Source organism: Nyctibius grandis, chromosome 31, assembly GCF_013368605.1.
Source record: "Nyctibius grandis isolate bNycGra1 chromosome 31, bNycGra1.pri, whole genome shotgun sequence".
Classification (NCBI taxonomy): domain Eukaryota; kingdom Metazoa; phylum Chordata; class Aves; order Nyctibiiformes; family Nyctibiidae; genus Nyctibius; species Nyctibius grandis.
The window spans coordinates 813,119-822,283 of NC_090688.1; the positions used below are offsets into that span (position 1 = coordinate 813,119).

Genomic DNA, 9,165 nt, shown 5'->3' on the forward strand with positions numbered 1-9,165 from the left:
ACAGGCAGGGGTTGTTTTCCAGTTTTTCCTGGAGCAGGTGGACTTGGGAACAGACGCGGGTCTGTGGCAGCACGGGTGACAGTTTTAGCAGGGCCTCTGCTATAGAAGAAGCCTTTGCACAAAACGTAACATCAGAAATACCCGCAGCCTTCCCTGTTCGGTGGGGTTACACACAGTGACAGGGGAACTGCTGCAGGCCGGCCGCCCTTCCCCTCCCAGGGCTGCAGTTTGTGTGGCCTCTCTGTGCATGTCTGTATGCCCGAGCATCTGTGCAGCTTCAGAGGGGAGCAGCTGGTGCCCTCACCTCGGGGGTGATGATGGAGGAGAAGGGTTTTTAGCCTACTGTTTTCTCTCCTGGCTTTGGTGGTAGAGGCTGTTGGTTTCTGACTTCGCTGTGGAAAGTCTTGCAACTTACCAAATACTTTGGGGGATATTGTCTGGACCCCAGTGTGCTTACCAAGACCAGAGTCAAGTTTAAACTACTTCAGCTGGAAGAACCAAGGACCAATGTGAAAATTGCCCTATGATGTGCAAAGCAGTGTTTTGTTTAAAAATACTCTTAAACCTGACTAATAAACCACCACCAAAGAAAATGGTTACAGTGTCAGTTGCCTCAAAGCAGGGCTTTAAAACTGCGAGAGAGAGTGAGCAACGTGGTACCTGTCCGGCAGAAGGCAGCCAGGGGTTAGCCTGGCTGGGCTGAGGCTGATGCAGCGTGTTCCCCCGTGCTGAGGCTTGCTTGGCAAACACGACGGAGGAGAGAGACAGAGCATCTGAAGGCAGCGGAGTCGTTTTAGTGGGAGAGGGCTGTTGTTATTAAAAGAGGTGGCAATGGGGACCTACAGCAACCTTCACTTCCCTCCCAAGAAGCTTAAGCAAGGAGGGGCCACCTTGGTTTGGCTCTGCTCCCTCCTTGGACAGCCCCGTTACACACCAAGGACTCTTCCACCTCTGTCATCTCACCAACAGAGGCTGGATGGTCTCCTTCCCTAGCTCTCTCCTGTCCCCTCAAAAGAGCACAGTTGAGCAGTGGTGGCAACTGCTACCAAGTGCCCAAGCAGTGCCAGAGTAGCACTGCGTGCCTGCGAGAGGGGCCTTGCTCGTAATCACAAGTTTCTGTGTCTGACAGCCACTTCTTAGCTGGCAGAGAGAGATGTTATCACTTCTGCTGTCCCCACATCCTCTTTTCAGAGCCCTGTTCTGTCTTGGTGCATGGGGGTATTTCCATCCCTGACTGTGAGGGCCTCAGTTGCAGAAATATTGCGTATGATGAACCCCGTGCAGGGATTTTTGCTGATTGCTGTTGTGAGTAATTATTTCCTGGAAGAGAGTGAGGCTCTATGACTTGGGGAAACACCCTGCGTGGACACGTAAAGTTGAGCTAAGGAAGCACAGAGCAGCCCTCAGTGCAGAACCAAACAGCTCTGAGCCTTTCAGAAGTGAGTGGGACTTTCAGGTGTTTGAGGTCCAGAAGCCTCCAGCGGGACAGCCAGGGTGCGCTGGGGAAGGGGCACTTCCAGAAGAAACCACTGCACCGAGAGCAGCAAGGTCTCAGCTCAAAGGGGAGGCCTGTGGCTACCCGTGGGAGTGGTGCTGAAGTGCCTTCACACTGTTTGCTGTGCATGGTTTTTTTAATTAACATAAGACAGTAGCCTCTGAATTTAAAGTGGCCTGGATTTAGGCACAAGGCTGAGCCTGTCTCCTTCTTGCCTTCCCGATGCCCAGACCTACCAGCCTCCCTGGGTCTGCTGGCTCACAGGGTGACGCATGCTGCTTGCTAGAAGACATCTGGCAAAGTTTTTCTGGATGGATGGCTGAATCTTGGCAAATGCAGACACCTGCATCTTGCAAGGCCTTGGCCAAGAAGGGGTAAGACAGGAAGGTGAAGTGCTGCTGGACAGCAGCAGGCTACAGCTTCCTGACTGTCCTCCTCGCTTCTGGGAAGGCGATTAAGTTCAGGCTTGGAATTACTGGGTGAAGCGCCTCCACCGCTGTGCCAGCTATGAGAGCACATCCTGTGCTCATCTTTAATCCAATGTTACGCTTGGTGGTGGGTATAGGCTCCACAGTGACCCTCTGGGAATTCTGGCGCCCCTGGCAGGAGGGAAGGGAGCTCTGCCTTTCCGTGATTGCGAGTGGTGGGTCTTAGAAAGTGTGTGTGGCTTTTTGGCCATGACATGAGGGGGCTGGCTGAAAGAGGGCTGCAGTGAAATGGGCAGGTGGAGATGATTTTGGACCTGACTTGGCTGCCTGCCTTGAAGGCCCATACCTCTGCAGTGAGCAGGATGAGCTTCCCGTTCAGAGATGATGGGGTCCAAGACATCATTCAGCTCTGTATACTTGGAAAAGAGGAGGGACACTAAGATAAACATCATCTTTCTTGTGGCAGAGAATGGCTCTCTCTTTATAAACCTGGAGCATGTGGGAGAAGGGCAAGGTGTTCACATGCTGAACTTTTCCTTCTTCCCTTGGTCTTCAGCCAAGTCCAGCTGAACTCTGGCTTTTGCAGTACTGTCCCTGGACATCCATGCAATGCTTGTGTATGTCTCTTTGGTAGCTAGATCACAGAATCACAGAGTGGTTGGGGTTGGAAGGGGCCTCTGGAGATCATCCAGTCCAACCCTTGCCAAAGCAGGGTCACCCAGAGCACATTGCACAGGATCATGTCCAGGCGGGTTTTGAATATCTCCAGAGAAGGAGACTCCTCACCCTCCCTGGGCAGCCTCTCCCAGTGCTCTACCACCCTCAAAGTAAAGAAGTTTTTCCTCATTTTCAGATGGAACTTCCCGTGTTTCAGTTTGTGCCCGTTGCCCCTTGTCCCGTCGCTGGGCACCACTGAGAAGAGTCTGGCCCCATCCCCTTGACACCCACCCCTGAGGTATTTGTAAGCATTGATGCTGCTTCCATCTTCCATGCTCTTCATTTTTGCATTTAAACTCAATCCAGAATTCCCCATTCAGCCAATCTGGCCTCCTGCTGTACTTGCTTGACTTCTGGCACATTGGGTGCTTGTAACGGCTCTGGGAAAGTAGTAAGGCAAAGAGCACGAGGACTGCCATCCAGAGGGACCTTGAGCCATCCAGAGGGACCTTGAGCCATCCAGAGGGACCTTGAGCCATCCAGGGGGACCTTGACAAGCTTGAGAGGTGGGCCTGTGTGAACCGCATGAAGTTCAACAAGGCCAAGTGCAAGGTCCTGCACGTGGGTCGGGGCAATCCCAAGCACAAACACAGGCTGGGCGGAGAATGGATTGAGAGCAGCCCTGAGGAGAAGGACTTGGGGTGATGGGTGACGAGAAGCTCACCATGAGCCGGCAACGTGCGCTTACAGCCCCAAAAGCCAGCTGTATCCTGGGCTGCATCCCCAGCAGCGTGGCCAGCAGGGCGAGGGAGGGGATTCTGCCCCTCTGCTCCGCTCTCCTGAGACCCCCCTGCAGTGCTGCGTCCAGCTCTGGGGCCCCAACAGAAGAAGGACACGGAGCTGTTGGAGCGAGCCCAGAGGAGGCCACAAAGATGCTCAGAGGGCTGGAGCCCCTCTGCTATGGAGACAGGCTGAGAGAGTTGGGGCTGTTCAGCCTGGAGAAGAGAAGGCTCCAGGGAGACCTTCTAGCACCTTCCAGCACCTGAAGGGGCTACAGGAAAGCTGGAGAGGGACTTTTGACAAGGGCATGGAGTGACAGGACGAGGGGGAACAGTTTTAAACTGAAAGAGGGGAGACAGAGATGAGATATTAGGAAGAAATTGTTGACTGTGAGGGTGGTGAGACCCTGGCCCAGGTTGCCCAGAGAAGCTGTGGCTGCCCCCTCCCTGGCAGTGTTCAAGGCCAGGTTGGATGGGGCTTGGAGCAACGTGGTCTGGTGGAAGGTGTCCCTGCCTGTGTCAGGGGAGTTGGAACGAGATGGTCTGTAAGGTCCCTTCCAACTGAAACCATTCTATGATTCTGTGATTCTATGACTTGATGCACAATTCAAAGAAAGGAGGAAATTGCACTGAGATGCAAAACGTTTGCAAATGCTGGGAAGGTGGGAGAAGGCATTTACCATTGTTGGAATGGGGCAAAAGCTTCTGGAAACTGAAACACTGGATTTTCTAGTAGGGACTTATGAAGGCAATGATGGAAGGCAAAGGATCTGAAAGAACCTTTTCTTGGGAGAAAGACAGTGTTTTGAGAGGTGGGGGTTCAATGAAGAACAGGAAGGTAAAATGAGGAGAAACCTAGTGAGAGTTTGGGAACTGTACATCTGTGTGTTTGCACATTGAGTGGAAAAGAAGAAGGTGTCATGAGTGCAACATAGCAATAGCCAGGGTGAGTGGGGGAAGAGCCCCATGTCTGCAGCACGCTCTGCTGGGTGGTTCATGGTTGCAGACCAGGCAGCAGAAAGCAACAGCCTCCTCCTCCGGGCAAGTGTTTATTTCTGGGGCACCATGACGGATGGTGGTCAGAGACAAAGCAGGTAGGATCACCGTCTGCCCACCCAGAGCTCATGTAAGCAGCTGCCTTAAGATAGCTCCAGGCACAGCAGCAGCGGCAGGAGAGGTGACACCTCCTTCTCCAGCCTGGGGTGTGCGGCGGCTCCTCCTGAAGGAACACCAGAGCTTGTGGATGAGTGGACCTTTAGCAGCCCTGTGTGATAGTTCTCATTAGTAAAGATGACATCAAACTTGAGTTGATTTTAGAGGTGCAGATAAAAAATTTGGCATTCCTAAGGTTGAGGGGAGACCTTATTGCTCTCTACAGCTACCTGAAAGGAGATTGTGGTGAGGTGGGGGTCGGTCTCTTCTCCCAGGTAACAAATGATAGGACCAGACGAAACGGCCTCAAGTTGTGCCAGGGAAGGTTTAGATTGGAGATCAGGAAAAATGTCTTCACTGAAAGGGCTGTCAAGTACTGGCACAGGCTGCCCAGGGCAGTGGTGGAGTCCCCATCCCTGGAGGGATTTAAAAGCCGTGTAGATGTGGTGCTGAGGGCCATGGGTTAGTGGTGGCCTTGGCAGTGCTGGGTTAATGGGTGGACTCGATGGTCTTAAAGGTCCTTCCCAACCAAAATGGTTCTGTGATTCTGTGAAGCAGATTGGGGGTTCCTTTTGCCTGCACAGGACAGTCGCCTTCGCCCTGCAAATGCCTGTCAATATTCTGCCCTCCTGTGGGGAACAGCATTAGAGCCAGACCCGTTTCACGAGCTAAGGAAGGAACATTGCTCACTGCTTGAATTTGTGCGATGAGCTGGGTGACAGAGTCCAACGAGACTTTGTGTGTTAGTTGGGCAGCAACAAGTTCTGCAAAGACTAGTTCTATAGTGTGTCTAAGTGTAAGATGTAAAATGCTGTTCTTTGTTTAAAAATTCAAGATTTTCAATTTTTCAATTAAATTTATATTTTCAATTCAGTATTTTCAATTTTAAGGAATTAAATGGAATTTTCTTTGAAAGCAGAAAACAGTTCACTGGGTTGAACAACATGTTTGCCTCAGTTCTTTCTCAGAGGGAAGGATTTGTCCAGGCAAGAAAACCCAACCATCACCTCTTTCATTTCAACTAAATTGTTTAATCAGTTGCTTTTGATTTGTCTATCCAACATGGCCAAACCATGGCCAAGCAATACGAAAGTTTTAATTTGTGGGACAAGAATCTACAGGAGCTCGGCTGAGACACCGCGCGGGTCTGGCCGAGGGCCTGGCTGGTGGCGATGGCCCTGAGGCCTCGCGCTGACGGGGCTCCAGCTGCGGGGCTGCTGTCAGCGCTCGCCGTGGACCTGCGAAAACCCGGCTCCTCCTGCCCTTGTTCTGCCACCTTCTCCTCACAAACCACCGCGGGAACGGGGCAGCGGCCCTTCCCGAGCCGGGCACCGAGGGCCGCGGCCGCACCGGCGGCCGGGGGAGGCGCGTCGACTCCCCCCGCCCAGGCCCGGCCTGGCGTCGGCCTGCTGGGTCCCGGGCCGTGCTGAGCCAGTGGCCCGTGTCACCGGGATCCCCACATGGTGACCCCCCCCCCCGCCCCGTGTCACCGGACCCCCCCGCCCGGACACGCCGCACAAGCCCCGCCCCACCCCGCGGCTCGCGGCCTTCGGGCTCTCCGCCGGCGGCGAGGGCAGCACCCGCCGCCAGGGGCCGCCCTCCCCCCCGCCTCTATGGTCACGGCGCGAGATAGAGCGCCCCCCGCGCCGCGGGGCCGCGCCGGAAGAGGCGCTATCCCGGCGTTCCGCGCGTGCTCCCTCCTTCCGGCGCGGAGCCATCAGCGGAGCGGCAGAGCCGGGCCCCGCCATCCGCGCCCATCCGCCGCGGCGGTGACCGCTCTCTCCCCGCAGACATGGCGATCCGCTACCCCATGGCCGTGGGCCTCAACAAGGGCTACAAGGTGACGAAGAACGTGTCCAAGCCCAGGCAGTGCCGCCGCCGCGGGGTGAGTATGAGGCGAGCGAGGCCGCGCCGGGCCCCGGCAGAGGCGCTGCCGGCAGCCGCGGGGCTCGGCCGGGGCTGGTGCTTACCGGTGGCGGAGGTTCCGGACAGGGGCCTGGTGCTGCTGGGGTGCGCGCCTCGGTTTGCTGTCGTGTGTCCGGCGTGGAACCGGGCACCGCAGGCCCGCCGCTCCGCCGCCATCGCCGTGCCCCGGGGGTGGCAGAAGGGACGCGTTGCGGTTCGCAGCAGCTCGGGGCCGTGGTCAGGAAGGGGAGCAGGGCTGCAGCGCGGTTCCTTCGGCTGCGAGGAGAGGCGGGGAGGCTCCGGTCCCCGCACCGCCCTGGGGTGGTGTGGGTGTGGTAGAGTTAGCAGCGGGGAGCTGGGAAGGGCGGTGGGTGCTCCCAGGCTGCTGCTTTATCGTCTGAGGCTTAACTGGAGGCGCGGGCTGGCTGGCTGCGAGGTGGGTGACTGTCACGGCAGCTGCTGTAGGCGTTGAACATCTTTCTGGTGGAGTGCAGAAGTCTGTGCTTTGTGGGTCTCTTCCATTCGTGGTTTCGGTGGTGTGGAGTGCTGCCTGGCCCTGAACTGGAGTGACTGGGGCCAGCAGAAAACCTGCAGGAGAGGGCAGCGTTTTGAGGGTTGAGGAAACTGGTGATGTTACACCCGAGTGGGGGCTTAAACCATGGGAAGTGTTAAATCTGTGAAGGTGGGTGCGGAGTGAAATAAGAGGACTGGCAATGGAGCAGCCTGTAATGGAAGAATAAGGTACCTGCATTTCAACCACAGCTTAAATCGAATTAGCAGTGAATTAGAAAATACACTGGGTGACTTCTGAAGTCCCTCCTAGTCTGCTTCTCTTGGTAGCAACAGGTGTCCCCCACAAAACTGTTCAATAATGACAAATATTGGGAGTTACCCAAGTTCTGTGAATGTGTGTGGTAACATGAGAGATTCATTCAGTTTGCATCTGCCACTGTGATTAAATGCTGTGTTTAATTGTGGTGTTTGAGACACGTAGTAATGCACACCCTGCATCTCTAACGGTCCTGCTTTTTCTAAAATGTTGGTGCACACAAATGTGCAAAACACACAGTACTGTGGCTAAAATGAAGACAGACTGGCACGTCTTGTTGAGATCACCGTGCTGCGTAGCACCTACCAGGGGATCGTCCTTCCTTGAGCTTTGGGGCTGTAGGCCAGAGTTTGCCACGCTTTGCTGTCCAGTCTGAGTAAATCAGCCCTTACTTACGTTCATTGTGATCCATGTGGTTTTCTTCCCTCCCCTTCTTCCTATAGCGCCTGACCAAACACACCAAGTTTGTGCGAGACATGATCAGGGAAGTCTGTGGCTTTGCACCCTATGAGAGACGTGCTATGGAGTTGCTGAAAGTTTCCAAAGATAAACGTGCTCTGAAGTTCATAAAGAAACGGGTAGGTCAATCCAACATTAATGAGGATGGCAAAAACTCTACTGTAGGTAACTTTGTGTTTTCTGCTCTTCCCTAGGGATACTTTGCTTTTTAATTAATTATATTGGTTTTTTTTTTTCAGTTGTTTGGGCAGTTATTGGTCTAATCTGAGGGAGTGGAGGGAATGCTCCTTGGGTTGGGTGGGAGAGCAGGAGATGGACGTAAAGGTACGTCCTTTGGCCTTTGCCAAAAAGGCCCCGAGCTGCAGCAATCCAGACTTGCCTTGTTATCTTTGCACTATTTGCAAATCTGGTGCGGAGGAGAGGAGAGCGATGCTGATGGAGGTGGGGTACCATTAACCAGGCGACTTGAAACGGGGTTCATTGAGGGCAGCCGTGTGAGCTGAAAGCAGCTTCTGCCTTGCCTTGGATAGTTCTTGAGTAGAAGTACTCCTGAGATGCGATGGCAAATGGTTCCTGGCTGGCCAGGTGAGGTGGGTGGGGTGCGAGGGCATATTTACCAGCACACTCTGCCATCCTGCCTGCTTTGCAGTGAATGCCTGACGCAGCCAAGAAGTTTCCTCTGTTCTCTGCTGGGTTGGACCCTGACTGCGCTGCTCTCTCCCCTGCAGGTCGGCACTCACATTCGGGCCAAGCGAAAGCGGGAAGAACTCAGTAACGTCCTGGCAGCCATGAGGAAAGCTGCTGCAAAGAAGGATTGAGTTGTACAGTTTGTAACTCAATAAAGTCCTTTCTTACAGAAACAGTGCAGTGGCTGTTGATGGTGCACCTGCGTCAGCCTGCAGGAGGGGGGTGCTCCTGGGGCTGCTGAGGGCCTGTGCTGACGAGGCCCTGAACTCCAGTAATCCAGAACTTGCATCGCTGTTCTATTTTACCTGCAGATGCTGATACTGGAGCGGCTGGTACTGGCCTGTGATATACTCTAGAGGGGGAATCCTCCTCCTCCAGACCTTGCCTCTCTCAGGACATGAAAGCCTCAACAGTAGCTATGTCTGTGAAGGCTGCGATACCTTCCACCTCCCAGTCTGTCTCCAAACGTAGACAGTGGTAGGAGAGAAGTCAGTGGACAAAAATTACTGTTGAAAATTGTTACAACTTTGCACTCCTTCCCCATTGCTCTTCAACCATGTGCAGCTTTTCTTGCTCGTACATGTCCCCTGTACCCTCTGTTCATGCCTGACTTTCTGCGGTGTGTTATCCCAGAATCCCAGAGTGGTTGGGGTTGGAAGGGGCCTCTGGAGACCATCCAGCCCAACCCCCTGCCCAAGCAGGGTCACCCAGAGCACTTTGCACAGGGTTGTGTCCAGGCGGGTTTGAATATCTCCAGAGAAGGAGACTCCCCAC

At 54.3% G+C, this 9,165-nt stretch overlaps 1 protein-coding gene across 1 annotated transcript; it reads left to right on the forward strand.

Moving 5' to 3' along the window:
* Positions 1–6,191: 6,191 nt before the first annotated feature.
* On the forward strand, positions 6,192–8,564 carry RPL36 (ribosomal protein L36). The gene is made up of 3 exons (XM_068420690.1): positions 6,192–6,396; positions 7,689–7,823; positions 8,433–8,564. Exons 1-3 carry the CDS (start codon positions 6,304–6,306, stop codon positions 8,520–8,522), a joined length of 318 nt encoding a protein of 105 aa, XP_068276791.1. The 5' UTR covers positions 6,192–6,303; the 3' UTR covers positions 8,523–8,564.
* Positions 8,565–9,165: the final 601 nt, after the last annotated feature.